The following is an 18429-nucleotide window of genomic DNA, read 5'->3' on the forward strand; positions in this document are numbered from 1 at the left end:
TGGCCATGTAGTCAGGCCTTGCTCACAGAGTTGGCATGCAGCCTCTCCTCTCTCTCTCCCCAGAAGGCTTTCATAGTCAACTTCCCTGGCTGATTCCAACTCTGCTCAGGTGTTCTCCATCAGTAGCTAACGAATGGAGCTCTCCATGGTCCTGAACCTGTGTTCACTTAGTTTGGCCATTTACTAATTAGTCATTTTTGCTCATTTTGTGGCCCGCGCTGGAATTGAAAAAAAAAAACAGGCACCTGAACGCAACATGCAAGATACCCGCTGAATAAGTGTCCAAATGTTCATGTGATTCTGGCCAATACTCCACTTCTGTTCTGTTATAACATTTCAGTCTGGAATATGGAATATCTTTCAATAATCTTTATGACTAAAAGGCTAAAAGTAATGTTCTACATTGAAGTAAAAATTGTAATAATTAACTCGGTTTTGGATTTATTTAGCTTCAAGAGTGCATTTTTGTTCTTGTGTGACCCTCACAGGCTTCGAGAATCCCAGGCCACTTACTGATACTTATGCTTAAATTAACCCACTCATATTCTGGTTTATTTCAAGAAAAACATTTTAGCTAGTGGAAATTCTAATTGGCTGGTGACTTTAAAATCTAGCAGCCATATTGGCAGGTGGTCAAAAAAGTTAATTTCAAGCCCTGCAGGGAGAGCAGGTGGTGACATAGGAGTGAGTGAGAAAAGGATCAAATTCTGGTGGTTAAGACTGAATAATGACATCACAACTGTTAATTTAAAATGAGTTATTCCTCTAAACTTGACTTCAAATGCCCCAAATTTTTCGCACCGGCGCCGTTCGGCTCCCAGCCCTCAGCAAAATCTGGCCCTCTGGTAGCGAGGACATTGTTTTTGTGGCCCTCTCTATCATCAAAGTTGCCCATCCCTGATCTACGCCCACTTAACCCCACAGACGAAGCTATCTTCATCCAGCTCTACTTCCTCTAAGAGGCCACAGCCACTCGCCCCAGTTTAGTAGCAGTTACACCACATCACATCCTGTCAGTTTGATAATAAACAAGGTGTATCTTCTATTCATTCTGCGGTTTCTGTTGTGTCTTCTCCCATAGGTATCTGATCTAACCTGTTGAGTCATCAGGATCCTGCAGGAGTGGACTGGCAAGCAGAAACCCCACTGATGTCACAGGAAGCTGACACATTTCACCAAACAACATCGTCTTGGGAATTTCACTTCCTTGTCGTTCAGCCCGAGGTCAAAAAGTGCACTTGCTGCACTTTTATTGGCCGGTGGGAGAAGATTAATTGATTTCTTTGTGCATCTTTTATCTGCAATATAATAGCAGATTTGATCTGGTTGTATTGGTTCTCCCTGGCAAAACAGCTGATGTGAGCCTATAGGCTACTGTAAGTTTGTGTGACTGTCTGCTGCAAAGTGTTATACACTACAAAGTTCAAAATGAAAATGTTGTTTTGTCATGCTTATTCCTATTATATTTAGCATGAAAAGGGTTTAAAATGGTCAAATATCCTAAAACCTAAGTGTTTTTATTAATATTTCTATTAGGAATGCAAAAATAGGTACAAGTGAGTAAAATCACATATATTTTCCATTTTCATTGTAAAGGAATATCTCCAGGGCCAGAACAACAGAACATTGTCTCTGTTTAGAAAATAATATTGTGAATCAATGTGGATGACTATTTCAAACATATAACATAAAAATAAGCACAAACAGTTAGAGATTAATTAAAAAAGTAGCAAGCATACAAGGGGAAAAAAACAAACAAACCAAAAAAGGGGGGCAATGGGAAGGGGGGGATTTGTCAGGGGGCAAGATTTGTATGGAGTTAAAATATTCTATGAAAGAATTCCATTTATGACAAGAATTTGCAGAGCTTTCACTGAAAATCGTATATTTTCTAACTTAAGAAACAACATGACATCCCTAAGCCACAGAGAAATAGATGGAGCCTTAAGAGATTTCCATGAAAGTCAAATGTCGCTGAATGAATCGCCAAAAGCGAGGTAAAGGCCAATATGTCTGACTGTAAAGAATTAATTTGGGCCGAATCAAAGGTGACCCCAAATATTGCTATGAGTAGGGAAAGGGGCTTTAACATCAATTCCCAGAACCTTGTCAAGATAATAAAATAATCAGACCAGAATTGATGTACAGTATATTCAGGGACAAAAGAAAAACATATGGCTCAGGTTAAAATATGGGATCTGTCACATTGGTCAGTTATATTTGGGAAGATTTCAGATAGTTGAATTGTTGAGAAGTGGACATTGTCCAACCTTGAATTGTATATGTTCTAGCCTTGCACTTGAATGTATTCTGCAGCTTCATCCCACACGTCATCTTTGAAATCTACCCCCAGTTCCTGCTCCTCCCGTGATGCAAGCAGTTCTACTTTTTAAGGAAGCCATGATTTGATCATCCTAGAAATGAGTGATTTCTGATGGATCTTTAGGGCCAGAAGGTCATCCCATGTGGAATGGCTGGTTAGCAGGAAGGGGAGGATAACATCTAAACAGAGAGGAACACAGTGTCTAACTTGAAAATAACGAAACCCGTGGGATGCACTAAACTTAAGCATCTAAATATGGTTTCATCCCAGAAAAGATTCATCTGAAATTCATCAGACATTATTTCAAAAACACAGGATTCTGTGCTCAAAATAATGTTTTAAATGACTCAACTCCAATACTAACCTAAAGGCTAAGGTGCTTCATGGCAGCAGTCAATATGAAAGTGTGGATATAATTTCTTCTGATATTGTGGATATCTCATTTTGAAATCAAATGCTGGAAAGAAATCAGAACAATCACAAAGTTCCATAGAGAAATATATCTCAGGTTTATTAATAACTTTCTTTATCTTCAAAACTCATTAAGACAGTCATTATAAAACAGTATTTACACCTTGTTTATCTTTTTAAGTTAAAGCATGCCAGAGAGAATGAAGGACACTCTTGTTTCTTTCCCGCCCCAGTTAAAAGTCGCTCCATTCACTCTGCCCCCAAATTCAATTCAATGACAATAAAAAACACAAAACAAAAGATTGTTTACCACAATTACTGACACAGTGTTCTGAGGTACAAAATAGAACCAGTCTTGATGCACGCGCACACAATCTCTCTCACACACAGACACGGAACCCAGACCCTGTACACTTTCAAGGGGGTGGTGGTGGGGGTGTACTGCAACTGAAAACTCAACATGGACACGGGCATATGCACACACACTAAAAATACATTCTAATAGCAAGCTCGACCACCTGAAGAAATAAAAACCTACAAAATAAACACAATCATTGTGAAGAGAAATTGGTGTGTGTGTGTGTGTGTGTGTGTGTGTGTGTCCACAAATTAGAAATGAACCAAATCCAGTAGTGTCACTAAAGAGAGCAAAGGTGACAGAATGGTGACTCCTGTTTCATGCATTGCGTGTGAAGGGATAAGGGGGGGGGAACGCAGTGTATGAGATCTTGGTGAATAACAGTATTGCGACAGAGCTACTGAGTTGGCAACTTTGGCAAATTTGAAAACAGAAAATACAGCTGTCCATACTAAAGTGCTTCTATTCCACCCCCCACATCAAAAACAGTCCCGGGTTGTTATATTTTAGATGATCCAGATAGATAACGTTGCAAGCGGCTAAATCTGTAGTATAGTCATTTCACAGATTGGAGATAAGATTGGTGAAGATGTGGAAAAACGGACCAAAGTACAAGTGTGAAACCCCTTTTTCTGTCGTTGCTTTTTCTGTTCTAATAACTTATATTTGTCATTACATTTTCATGGGTGTCAATCAATCACAAGATCATTAAAAAAAATGCTAACATCACTCCTCTCTTGAACGGAAGAGTTTGCTAGCTAGCTAGCACAATTAAATTATAATGACCATGCAGCTGTTTGGACAGGCGTGGAAAAGTTAATGGTAATTCACAACACTAATATACATTTCACATAAAGTATTAGAACACAGATAAAGCAACCACAGAAAATGTTGATTTATCGTTTTCCCCATAGATATTGAGCAGGGCAAAAATAACTAAAAAGTTTCTGGTTGATAACAGAAAGGGGAAGTGATCTAGCCCTACGTTAACTAGTTAGACTAGCTTAATCATATTTTGACCACTGCTCTCTTCTTTGCCGATCAAATCTGCTAGTTAGCCAACTTGCATGCAGAAAAACCTCACCGATGAGCTTATATCTCTGCCTCTGAGAGAAATGTTCGTGTAAGGAAAAGGCAGATCTTTTTCAATCTGCAGAGTGACACTAAAGAAGTTGCTCTTGAAGTATGAGTATAATCCCTAACAGATGACTGGAAAGATCTTTTATACTGTAGCACAATGTTGTGAAGGAGGGGATGAGCTCAACTGAATCCCAGACCAAGCTCAGAAATTCTCAAAGGCTCCATAATGGCCTTCGTGTGAATCTTTGGTTATTTGCTGACCATGACGAGGACAAGTCCGATGTAATGGCCAAACAAATGTGACAATGCATCAGACAATGCATCATGTTCTGCTGAAATAATTGCGGGGGTGGACAATAACACCAGGACAGTTCTTATTACATCAGCCCACGTCAAATCTGCTAATTTGTTTCAGGGTAGACATTATATCATCTTTCCCTGGAATATGGCTCAACCTTAGGTAAACCCAGCCCCCAGTGACCTGCTCTCAGGCTTACCCTGCTCACGAGTCACAAGGCTAGTGACTGAGAACTCTGAGAGCAGGTCACGTACGGGGGCTGGGTTTACCCAGGCTAGCTCATACTCAGATATACAGTACACTACTGCTCATAATTCATCATATTGGGGGTGACTTTTCCATTGACTGAGCATGACAAGCAAAAAGAGACATAGGCTATTGAACGTAAAATGCAGGAGTTTTGGAGATACTTTGTACTTGGATATACTGTACCAGCAGGCTAGCCTGATACTGAAATTGACTGAGGAGTTTCTCCTGGAACCTGCTACAAAAAGATTTGAAATGACATTCCCTCGTTAGGATCATTTCAAAGGACAAATTGGACACCTGCTGGCAAAGGAGTGTAGTGCTCATGTTTTGAAATTGGCCTTTTTTATTTGAATTGCGAACCAATTTTATTTACTTCTCGTGTGACCCTATTGTCTTGTTTTGTTTTTTAAACTTGTGTTGGTTTTAATGTATTATAATGTGGAATTAACTGCATGCTGCCTTCTTGGCCAGGGCCCACTTGAAAAAGAGATGGAAATCTCAATGTGATTACCCTGGTTAAATAAAATAAAAAGTAAAGTATGGACAATTTTACCTGACTTTTCCAAAACATTTGTGATATTTAAGCTGTTCCCTGTGTTAAAAGAAAAAGCTGTAGGGACCCTCAAAGTTGACTTGAACGTAACCGCAACAATTCAATTCACTTGAAAACAGAAATGATACAATATATTTGTCATTCATTGCTTCCATACATGATGGAAAAGAAAGTGCTTGATAATACGCCTATTTCACATCCCACCCAAATCAGCCATTTTGTGTCTAAAAGGCAGGAAGTAAAACAGGTGCAACCAAGACATTGATTACAGCCCCGGGACTGGACCAGGCGCGGACTGCATAATCGGGCACGTCGGGCAAATGCCCGGTGGCCTGGCCTGGCCTGGCCTGCAAATTTTTTTTTTTTTTTTTTTGTGCCCCCAGTCAGGCCACTCACTGAACAGCAGGCCAGGCGCCGCCAACTGGTTTACTAGTGGTTTTATTACTTTATTCAGGGTTAAAGTGGGTGCATCTCATTGTAAAATTGGACTCGGCCCAAATTGGGCTTCAAACGGCCCAAATTGGGCTTCAAACGGCCCAAATCTGGCTTCAAACGGCCCAAATCGGGCTTCAAACAGCCCAAATCTGGCTTCAAACGGCCCAAATTGGGCTTCAAACGGCTCACGTCACGCACGACGGCCCATATCGGCCTGGCCTGCTTGGTATCTAATGCCCGGCCTGAATTAGAATCCCAGTCCACCCCTGGACTGGACCCATTTAGGTGTCCCAGTCGCAGGGCTCTAATCAGTGTCTTGCTTGCACCTGTTTTACTTCCTGCCTTTTAGACACAAAATGGCTGATTTGGGCTGGATTTGAAATAGGCTATTCCCCTTTCAGGACAGAAAGAGTCCAGTCTTGCTTCAATTACAAATAGAAGAGTAGAGGGGACAGCTGGCCGGCCCCGCGCCAGACAAGCTGAATATAGGTAGTTTAGCCAAAAAAAGTGCTTCAGCAGTTTAACTTGATATCTCAATATATATTATATAACTTCATATCATTTCACAGTGTTCTTTGATGGCACTGACTGAAATGAACTATTAAAATAAGTTCCCAGTGTTGCGGTTTGTAGATCAGATGTTTAGACTTCAGAAAAGCAACACGCTTAAAGAAAAGAAAAAACCTCTTACTAGTGTTAAATATCGATCAACTTGTGATGTTCTGTGCATTCCAGGAGTTATTTTAACACATTTAGTAATTTTCTTTATTAGTTATTTTTATTTGATAATATTCTCTCAACCTGCCTCCTACTATTTCAGTTAGTGATTTTCAAGTTTTCCCTAAACGCCTTTCGACAACCTCCAGAGAACGGGCCTGAACGTGATGCATTTAGTTGTGGGTAATAACGTCTAGGTGGAGAAAGCCGTAGCAACAGCATAGTTAGAGCCAATCAAGAAACAGTGAGAGTAGCATGTCAGTTTATAATTTGCGACGTGCCCTTTGCTGAAATGACAACATTCTTGTGTTTTAACTTTAAGATTTCATATGTGCACATGAGAAGGTAAAGTTAAGCTTAGATGGAGTGTGTGTGTGTGTGTGTGTGTATAGTTCTATGAAATGATATACAATATTGTTTCACAACACAAATCTGACACATTTGATTCTGATACCAGGACTGAGCTGTGTGCTTGAATGTAGACTGTAAGTTAGCCGTTTGCCTTTACTGTCTTCGAAAGTCTTGATTGATGTATTGTAGACTGTTGATTTCACTACTGTTGATACAAATGTACCATACTATTAAGTCACTTTGGATAAAAGCGTCGGCTAAATGACGTAATGTGATGTAATGTGCTGGACTGACTGAGAACTAACCGCCCACCCAAAGCCCCCCCCCTCTAATCCGTATCTACTCACAACTCTTTCAACTGTTCCACTGAAAAGAAGGCTTTTCCTAAAAGACAAAGCCCGACACAACCACTGAACACAGAGGAATACAAAACACATGAAATATCACAACGATGCAAAAATAAAACCACATTCATCCCTTAAAAAAAGAAGATTATACACATCGATCTATATGCAAAATAAATAAAAGTCTCAGATTGGCTATTTATATGAAAGTATTTTCTAGTCAGGAGGAGATCATTCTTCCCTCTTTTGGTTTCTGTTCCCACCACCAAAGTCTGGTGATGGCCATTTGGTCGCACATGCACACACACGCACGCACGTACACACACACACACATACATACATACAGGTCCCCCCACCACCCCCATACCCCAACGCACACTCTTCTAAAGTATGCAAGGACTATCCGTGCGCCTTTGACGCTTCGTCCCAATACTCAAAAACATCTCCAGCTCTTCCACTGATGCCCTGCGGCCATATTGCCACTGTCCACCACGTCTTCTCAGATTAGAGCAAGTAGCACTTTGTACCAAATCACTTTTCCGCTGCGGAGACCAACCATTTTGTCCACATCAAATACACTTTGATGATTTAACGATGCAAACGCATCAGAAAGGCTAAATAACAACACAACATACACCTGCCAACATTAGGCTGTGAAAAAGAGGACGCTGAGGGAGGCTTTTGGCTGAAACGCGTGCGTTGTGGTCTGTCCCAGATGTACATAAAAAAACTGAAAGGACATTGAAAGGACAGTTTCTTTTGGCCTTGCACCCAAGTTATTTCTTGTGAATTGAGTGTGGTCAAATGTGGCGAGTTTGTGAAAACGAGGACCCCTTTGAAAATGGTTCCCCCCCTCGCCAAAATTTTGCCTAAATGTGGAGCATTACTTAGCCACCTTCCTGACAAGCTAGCATGACATGGTTGGTACCAATCGATGCCTTAGGTCTTCTAGTTTCATATGATACCAGAAACGTCACTCTGGCTTTAAAACGGAGCCCGCTACAGCCTCCGAAAGTACATTTTCAAAATCATGATATTTCCATGATATTTAAAATATTTATTAAAAATAAAATTGAGGCAAAAGCCCCACAGAGAGGAGGCTATTTGAGAGTATTAGGAGAGCAGACACCCTACACATTGAACACATTCACAATCAGATTGATTGTCTTAATCACCACACCGATCAGCACTGAATCTCTTGACAACTCCGGGATAAAGGCTAGGTGCTGCTTAAGAAAAAGAGAAAAAAAGAGGAAATCCCCCAGAGGACCTCAAAGAACGCACTGTACACGTGTGCAGGCGCTTTGCATTTGAGCATACACATAATGAATCAATAAATAGTCGTTTCTCTCAGTATAGATATATTACTTTGTGTTGAACTCGTCGGCGGACATGCTCGGAGCGTCTTTAGTCTTCTAGCTGTATGGATGAGCCAAGCTGTGGAGATGCAGGATGCTACACATGCAGCGCTTTGCTTTGGTTAAGCAGGTGCAGATGTCCTCCTCCACACTCAATGTATACGTGGGGGACGGGGGTCTCCCTGAGTCTTCTGATTAGGGGCCATTATTACAGTGAGATGGAAGAGCGACGACACACACACTAAAACACACACACGCACACACTTTCCACACGGACAAACTCTCGGCTAACCGGCCGTTTTTCAACATGATCACAGAGCGCCGTCGAGGGGAGGAGCTTACTGGTCCTTCCAATCGTTAATGACACAAATTGATAAAGGAGCACATACAGGCAAACACACACACACACACACACACACACACACACACACACACACGCAATTATTCCTTGTTGTACATTAACTATTATTGTGACTATTGGGTTTGTAGTGGGCATCTGGAGGAAAACAGTTGATACTAACAATGTCTGTCTATGATGGGGGAGATCCTTCAATACAGTCTGGCATGATTGTGTGTATGTGTGTGTGTGCATTTATTTGAATCCTTGCATATTTACACAATATGCGTGGGCGTGGCCAGTCTCTTTGGGCCTTGCCAACAGTGCAAGGCTTGTGCACGTGTCTGCACTCCCACCCACATACACACACACACCGAGTCCTCCATGCCCCGCCTCCTCGGCACACGTCCGAGCGTAGTAGTGCACGCATGCGACCGAAGGGGGGCGGGGTCAAATGCTGTTCTCGGATTGGCTGTGGTGGTTGGCCGTGCTCCGTGGCGGAAGGAAGTTCTGCTCGTTGAGGAGGAGGAGGGTGGTCTCGTCCGGCCCGTTCTCCGTGAGGGCGGAGTCGGGACCCAGGTCCGTGAGGGTGGAGGCGGGGCCCGGCTCCGTGGTGTTGGCGGTGGCGGGGGGCGTGCCGGGCTCCATGCGGCCCATGTTGTGTCCGCTCTCGGGGGACTGGGGCGTGCTGTCCAGACGAGAGGCCACCAGCCCGTTCTGGTACTGGGCCCTGGTGATCTGAAGAAGGAATGACAGTGAGATCACTCGCTTCAGTGGGCTTGTCTTGGTCTGAGCTGCGGTGGACACGTTTACTTCCCTGCATTTTTGTCTTTGGTTCATTTCGGTTCACACTGGCCAATTACAAGCCAACCAGGACTCGTTTAATTGGCCAGTTTGGATCACCTGTCATTCTACCAGGTTAGAAAGTTTGGCAGTGAAGCGCAGTCAAATAAAAATCTGATTCCAGTTCCTGGAACTTTAGCTAAACATGATCTGCATTCTTTGTCATAACTTACGTTCTCTGCTGTTCATACTCGTTATGATGCAACTTTACTGACTATAAGCACTGTTTTTGTTTTAATAATTTGCTTGTTGTTGATGATGTGTTCGGGGTTTTTTTTTTTGATTCCTCCCCAAACCCTTGTTCCCTCAGGAGGTCTTTTGCCTTCTGCCAGGTCGTTCTTGTAAATAATAATTTATTCTTCACTAACTTGCCTGGTCAAATAAAGGTTGATGATGATGATGATGACGTTATGCGAGGGCTCTCTAAGCATGAGAATAGTAATATAGTAGCCTAGTAGCAGCAGTAATAACAACAACAATAACAACAACCACCAACCTTGACGAACTGCAGGTCGCTGAGAGCTCGGACGTAGAAGTCGGGGGTGTACTGTGGCGCCGGGCCGCTGCTGTTGAGCTGGCTGTTGGAGCCGCTCACAGAGAGAGACTCTGTCCTGTCCGCTCCGCTCAGAGAGGCCGTGCGGTTCAACCCGCTCACATGGGACGGGGAGCGGAACTCTGGAAGCACACACACACGCACACACACACACACACGCACACACACACACACGCACGCACGCACGCACACACACACACACACACACACACACACACACACACACACACACACACACACACACACACACACACACACACACACGCACACACACACACACACACACGCACACAGAAAATGTTATTGATGGTTCTTGCTGGAGATACTAAGGCAGAATGCATGACAAAGTGGCTCTGACAGACAGACAGACAGACAGACAGACAGACAGACAGACACGCACACACACACACACACACACACACACTCACACACACGCAGGCACACACACACACACACAACCTTCTGCATATTTTAAACGGTCACGCGTGTTCCTGTGGAGAGGTGCAGGCTGTGAACACAGAACATCTCATACAGGCTACAGAGACTCAAAACGACGTTCTCCAAACCATTTATGAAGACACTCTACAACGCCAACGCAGATCAGTGCAGGAAGCCATGAGGAGCACAAGGCTCGATGGAGGTTAATAACAGTGATCAAATGGTTAATGGATGGACGAGGTGAGATGGATGCACACAACACAACAACATCCAAACAATGTTAAAGAAGACCGGTGTGTGAGAGAGAGAGAGAGGGTCAAACATGATTCATGTCAACTCAAGTTATTACCTCATTTCATCCACTCAAACCATAACTCAAGCACACTCACAACACCAGGTGGCGCCATTCTCAAACACCAAGGCAGTAGGCTCTTTCACACACAGATCGCGCAAAAATTGCCGTTTAGGAGTCCCGCAAAGACCGCACCCTCGCCACAGAAATTGCTTTCACACAGAGCCAAGCAGCACGGCCACATTCCCGTGCTGTGGTGTACTTTCAGGTGAAATCCCCTGCTCCCGGATTGAAAGGCGAGCGGAGGGATTTCCAGCTCCTCCTAGCCCAAATTCATATTTTCATAGGTTAGTGTAGCCTAGGCTACTGTATGATGAACAAATTCATTCAACAACAAGACTTCCCTCCTCCGTCCGATAACGAACGATACACGACCGCCCGCATATCAAACAGCTGCAGTCTGCATAACGTTCGTCGGGGGAATAGTATAGGCTATAAATGCACATGACTACTTAACGTTAGTAGTTTTTGTAAGGGAATGCACAGAGCTGATTTCGAGAGGGAATAACCTCAGACCAACTCGCCACAGACAGCTATAGCCCTCTGAAGCTTATTATTATATCCGTTAATTGTACCTACTAATGTCAACATCGTTTGAGCATAAAGCCTAACCGCACGGAGCATTCCTCCTGGCGCCCCTGCAGTCATGATTGTATAGACTACTTTTTTTACTTTCACTCGTGCACTTTCTTGATACATGAGGTGATTTCCCCTGTAATTTTTTTATGAATGAGCTGACCATTCGCACCTTTTCCGGCTTGCTGCGACGACGCTTTCAAATGGAGGCGGGTTGCCAGGTAACCCGGCGCTGTTACTACCTCCCGTCGCGGGACAAAAGGCGTAAAACAATTGTCCACCAAAGCGCGTTCACGACTTTCACATCGGAGGCGCGAATCCTATTTTCCGTGCATTTTTCGGCTTTCAAGGCCGGTGTGAAAGAGCCTAGTGACACACCAGCTTGAGTTATTCATTCAATCTCATGAAGAGAGAGAGTGTGTTTTGAGAGAGAGAGAGAGAGAGAGTGTGTGTGTGTGTGTGTGTGTGTGTGTGTGTGTGTGTTTTGAGAGAGAGAGAAACAATGCCTTCTGATAACACCCTGCAGTGTTCTCACAGATCTCCAACCACAGTAGCGTGCTGAGATGACCTGCATGTTAGGCAGTGGACTAAGACTAAATAAAAAAAAATAGCTGACAAAATTAACAGCAGACTGAATGCACGGAGTTGATATGTGTTAATTTCTTATGACGTTTCTTCGAAGGAACTGTGACATGTTATGTAGTAATGATAGGCAAAATAGAGGAAGAGTTGATATGTACATAAGCTGCGATTCCCATGAAAAACCATGAAATTATGAGGTAGTTATAAAAAGGGAAGTTAACTTATAGTGCAACAGTTTGGCGACAAACTGCGACTTTCTTGACATGCAGTTATGTTTTAAATTGACAAAATTAACGTTTGCACAATTCAAACGGGATCAAAAAAGTTTTGTTATTCTCCGTTCACCGCCATTCATATTTATTCAGCGCTGGTACAGGGAGAAAAGCAGGAAGTGACGTTCACTTTGCCTCTCTATAGACTTTGCACGTTGTACCTGTTTTGAGAATTATTATTATTATTATTCATTATTATCATTATAATCAGGGTCCAAATTCTACTTTTTGGCTCACTAAGTTTTTAGTATGCAAACTCATCTTAAGCATAACTTTAAAGAGATAATTAATATCAGATAACATCATATTTAGGCTACAACTTTTTTCTTTAAATTCTGAACTCGATTCAGCCTTGAGGGGCACAACACAAAGCAGCTGGTGACAAATGGAAATGGAAATGTTCTGTTTTAGGTTAAGATGTGATTTAACAATTTTTTTATCATATCAACAAAACTTCTATGAGTTTCAGTAGGTTAAATACAGAATTATTGTGTTTCTGTTGGTGCCACATCTCAGAGTTTTCACTACACAGTCTTCTAAGAAAATCTAAGAAAACTATGAGTAAATCTACTTAAAAATAAAATAAAAGAACACAAAAAATGAGACCAATCAGTTACTTTCCACCTCTGCTCATGCATCAACCATGCTGGCTAATACTCTAGTTAACAGATGTTGAGTTAATTTAGAAGTTTAGTACATCCAAACAAAACCATACTACCAGTTGTATTATGTCAACCAGTGTGTAACGGCACACTCCACACACAGGCACATTGCCAGACAAGTATTATTACCGGTAGGTGTGAATCTTCCACCAGGGGGCCTCAGTGAGTCATAGGAAATGGAAACTCTTTTACCTGTACATGTGAGCTCAGTTAGCTTTCATGGAATTAAGCTAGGCAGTTAATCAAGGATCTGTATGGCTATTTAATATGGTAGTTAGCGGTTAGCTTCAAACTTAATTGTGACATGATCTTAGTCATCTTGACATGCATGATAGGAATGTTTAAGATCCAGTAGGGAACTTTTTCTAGATCCCATTTACTTATGTTCAAACATCATGTAAAATGCATAACGATGACTAGCAATATCAAAGTGTATCTATTTTGTATTTTAGATAGCCATCGCTATATCCTATGCATTTGTTTACTTTCTTACCTACAATTCCGGAGACATAAAGGTGGGTGATAGTAAATGTTGGGGTAGTGTGTGCACTTTCAAAAAGCCAAGTGATAAGGTAACAGAAGGTAAATAATGTGTAGAATTAATTTAAAGCGCTGTAGTGTTTATCTCACCCTGAAATTGCAAAGCATACATGTAGACCTGCTGACCTTTTACGCTTCTATTCCCTCATCCAACGATCTCCACTCAACGGACTCTATGGTCGTCTGTCTACTTTCATCACATTCTCTATGGTCGTCTGTCTACTTTCATCACATTCTCTATGGTCGTTGCAATGTTGAAATCAAACACAAACTGGCATAGCCTCGCACATTAGCAGGTTGGACAGTGGCCTAGCAGGCTGTGATTGGATGGATGGACAGGCGTGTACCACAAACATTTTCTCTGTATGCATTTGTCATAATAATTTGTTGAAAAGTTATCTACTGGATCTTTAAGATTGAGAGTAGCCTATTTTGTTTTTATACAACCAACTTGTTGCTACTGGTGCTAGCAGAGTGAGTTAGCATTTCTGTCTGAGATGATGATGGATGAGTGAGTGATGGACCCAATTCCAAACAACCCTCGCTCGTACCCTAATCCACATCTATCACATCTGGAATGTCTCAATAGGCCCAAATGGCAGTTCTGTTTAGCCACTGCCAGCCAGATAAGGCAAATGGTGCGAGACAATCATCTAGCTAAGATCTTCCATTCATATTCAGATGAAGTAGGAATGAGTAGGTTCTAGGATTCAATCTGGAATTGGGCACTGGTGAAGTAACGTGGATGAGAAGATATAGTAGATTGCAATTTTCTCACAACTGTCGTGCTCTAGGGACTACACACTATTTCACTAGTTCACTACCGTTTAGTCTCAAAAACTATGGTTTGTACTACATCAAGAGAGGATAGGACAACAGTGACCTAAAAACACATCTGAGCGTGCATCTCAATAGCTCCATGTCTGTTCCTTCATTCCTTTCATTGACCTGACATGTGAGAATTACACCGAAGGAAAGAAACCATCTGAAGCTATTGAGACGCACCATAGTAGGGATGGGCATTTCTAGCAAAAACACTATTCGAAATTCGCTGGCCAAAGTCGACTTTTAATCGAAATTCGAAAATAAAAACGTAAAAAAAATTAAAAATGTAATTTTTTTTTTTTTTTGGTGAGTGAAATGTTGCATTGTCTCCCCTGATTCTAAGTCTAAGGCTTCATTAATTAATAGAAAAAGCTTCTGCTGTGGATTTTTAGCTCAAACAAGCATTGCACCACTGAAGTAAAGAACATGTTACATGACATTGACATTTTTGAAAATAAAAAACAGTTTTGACAATCATGAGTGGTTCATTAAATATTTAGTAGGCTCAGGTCTGAGTGCCAAAGGGGTGCCAAAGTCACCCCCTCTCCCTCTTCATGGGATTTCATCCGCCATTCATTTTTCCATAAACCTTGCTTAAAATGCTTATAAAAATTGTTTTACTTGCTCAAACCAAGCGATTCGACTATACTTAGAATCAGGGGAGACAATGCAACATTTCACTCACAATTTTTTTTTTTTTTTGAATTTCGACTTTCAATAATAAAAGTCGACCTTGATAATAACAACGATTATTCGAAAATTCGAAATTCGATGCCCATCTAGTAGGGTCATCTGTGGCACTTCCGTGACCGTGGAGAGCGAAGGTCCGTTTCTCAATGGATTTGTCATCTAGGAGGGTTAATAAACAAATTTAGCCGGGGTGTATTTTTAAAAAAGGCGGGGAAAATATTTGAGAGACCAAAATCCAAAATGGCTGCTGTGGAAATGAACTTTTTAATGCTTTGACCTACAATGATGCACAATACATGGTTTCAGAGCTTATTCTGGTCAAGGAATACATATTTGGTGTTTATATAATGATTTGACCTATTTTTGACCTTCAAATCCAAGATGGCTGCCAATTTTGAGGCAGTTTTTTCAAAATCGTCATAGAGCCTTCATATTAGGCTTGAATGACAGGTCTTCTCATGATGAGTTGAATAATATACAGTATAAGTACACAGAAGTAATCTCTGAGGTCAATAAAGTCAATGTTTGTGTGTAAACAACAGTTGCTGATTTGCGGTTTCCCATTAAATAGGGTAGGCTACTGAGAATATGGTGTCCAGTTCATCCCATCACATTTTCATAATGAACCAAAAACAATTTTGCACTATAGCCTAACATAAAATAGTATTCTGTATGCAAAGCTAGCAAGGTTAGTTGCTTGAGCTGAATTTAAAGGTCAACTCAAAACAAACAATGAAATTAACTTTGAAATTAAAACTGAATCCTAGGCTACACAGTAAAGGAAACTTGTCTTTGAACTCAGCTGCCTGTCTAGTCCTAATCCCTGTTGTGCAATGTCCCTTTTCAGTGAAGTTTTAGTTTTTGTTAAGAGTATGGACTTTTAATCTTGACCTTGTTGGTAGGCAACGGCCCTTTTTCAGTCAAGCATTTTCAGATTAGCTCAGTCAGTCTGTGAAGCAGTCAGTGTCAGCACTTGCGCGAGCTCGCTTTTTCTCTAACTAATGTTAACATTACACACTTTAAGACACTTTGTTTGAGGATATCAACGTTATTCACTAGTCTAAAGATAGTTCTACCATCAAGAACATATAAAACAAAAGCAAAAACAATTTTTATTTGCAGAAGTCATCATTGATATTTGGTGTTAGCTAACGTTAGGTAACGTTATTATTTTTAGCTAAAGTTAATGTTATCTGTCTCCACACTTCTGTCAACTGACATATGCATTTGCTTTTGAAAATAAACAGCCTGGCTTGCTTAAGCATAACTGAAGATTAAATAGAAATATAACATGACGAATGCATGTACCGATTGGTTGGCCCATCTTCCCAGGAGGTGGTGGTGTAAACATCATCAAATTTATCAAGTCCTGACCAGTCTTGGGCTTTTAATTGTAAGCTGTCCCATTTGCCTTGATTTATTGTATCGGTGGGCTTGCAAGGCTTGTCACATTTTAGGACACATTCATAGGACATTGTGTGCTTTGTCTTTCATTGGGAGGGAAAGCAACTCGCTATTATATTACTGTTATATTATATTGCTGTTATACGCTGTTTATTTTCAAAAGCAAATGCATATGTCAGTTGACAGAAGTGTGGAGACAGATAACATTAACTTTAGCTAAAAATAATAACGTTACCTAACGTTAGCTAACACCAAATATCAACGATGACTTCTGCAAATAAAAATTGTTTTTGCTTTTGTTTTATATGTTCTTGATGGTAGAACTATCTTTAGACTAGTGAATAACGTTGATATCCTCAAACAAAGTTTTTTTTTATTTTCTTTTTTTATATATTCCCCCCCCGATTTTTTATCCCATTTTTATCCCCCATTAGTGCTAACGTAATTTCTTTATCCTGGTTGCTACTCCACCCTCTGCCGATCTGGGGAGAGCCGAAACTGGCTCCATGCTTCCTCCGAGACATGGGCAGTTAGCCAGCCGCTTCTTTTCACCTGACAGGGGAAGCTTCACCGGTAGGACATAGCACGTGGGAGGTTCACACTATTCCAACCAGTTCCCCTCCCTCTGAACAGGCGCCCTTAACGACCAGAGGAGGAACCACATTAGCAACCAGGATATTGCATGTTTTTGGTGAAGGGGGTTCCTATATGAAGGAAACCCCCCGGAGGCACGGGGAGAACATGCAAACTCCACACAGAAAGGCCCTTTTGACAACCTCACCCGGGCGGTGGGCACTCGAGGACATGCGGACGGGCACGCATTCCTTCAGCGTTCACATCGTCCCAGGTGGGAATCGAACCCACGACCTTCGAGCTGTGAGGCGATAGTGCTTACCACTACACCACCGTACCTCCTTTTATATCCTCAAACAAAGTGTCTTAAAGTGTGTAATGTTAACATTAGTTAGAGAAAAAGCGAGCTCGCGCAAGTGCTGACACTGACTGCTTCACAGACTGACTGAGCTAATCTGAAAATGCTTGACTGAAAAAGGGCCGTTGCCTACCAACAAGGTCAAGATTAAAAGTCCATACTCTTAACAAAAACTAAAACTTCACTGAAAAGGGACATTGCACAACAGGGATTAGGACTAGACAGTCAGCTGAGTTCAAAGACAAGTTTCCTTTACTGTGTGCTGATGAAATTTAGTAGCCTAGGATTCAGTTTTAATTTCAAAGTTAATTTCATTGTTTGTTTTGAGTTGACCTTTAAATTCAGCTCAAGCAACTAACCTTGCTAGCTTTGCATACAGAATATTATTTTATGTTAGGCTATAGTGCAAAATTGTTTTTGGTTCATTATGAAAATGTGATGGGATGAACTGGACACCATATTCTCAGTAGCCTACCCTATTTAATGGGAAACCGCAAATCAGCAACTGTTGTTTACACACAAACATTGACTTTAATGACCTCAGAGATTACTTCTGTGTACTTATACTGTATATTATTCAACTCATCATGAGAAGACCTGTCATTCAAGCCTAATATGAAGGCTCTATGACGATTTTGAAAAAACTGCCTTTTAGAGCTCCAAATTGGCAGCCATCTTGGATTTGAAGGTAAAAAATAAGTCAAATCATTATATAAACACCAAATATGTATTCCTTGACCAGAATAAGCTCTGAAACCATGTATTGTGCATCATTGTAGGTCAAACCATTAAAAAGTTCATTTCCACGGCAGACATTTTGGATTTTGGTCTCTCAAATATTTTCCCCGCCTTTTTTTAAAATACACCCCGGCTAAATTTGTTTATTAACCTTCCTAGATGACAAATCCATTGAGAAACGGACCTTCGCTCTCCACGGTCACGGAAGT

At 41.4% G+C, this 18429-nt stretch overlaps 1 protein-coding gene across 1 annotated transcript in view; it reads right to left on the reverse strand.

Annotated features, from left to right (window-relative positions):
- Positions 1–2879: 2879 nt before the first annotated feature.
- Positions 2880–18429, reverse strand: part of LOC310783948 (metal transporter CNNM4) — a gene marked incomplete at its 5' end in the record, with an annotated part of 68177 nt that continues 52627 nt past the window's right edge. Inside the window, 2 exons of the mRNA XM_083644884.1 lie at positions 2880–9552; positions 10154–10332. Of these exons, the coding sequence (XP_083501010.1) occupies positions 9265–9552; positions 10154–10332 (467 nt within the window). The 3' untranslated portion in view covers positions 2880–9264. The remainder of the gene's footprint in view (positions 9553–10153; positions 10333–18429) is intronic.

Source organism: Poromitra crassiceps, assembly GCF_964638095.1.
Source record: "Poromitra crassiceps genome assembly, chromosome: 10".
NCBI lineage: Eukaryota > Metazoa > Chordata > Actinopteri > Beryciformes > Melamphaidae > Poromitra > Poromitra crassiceps.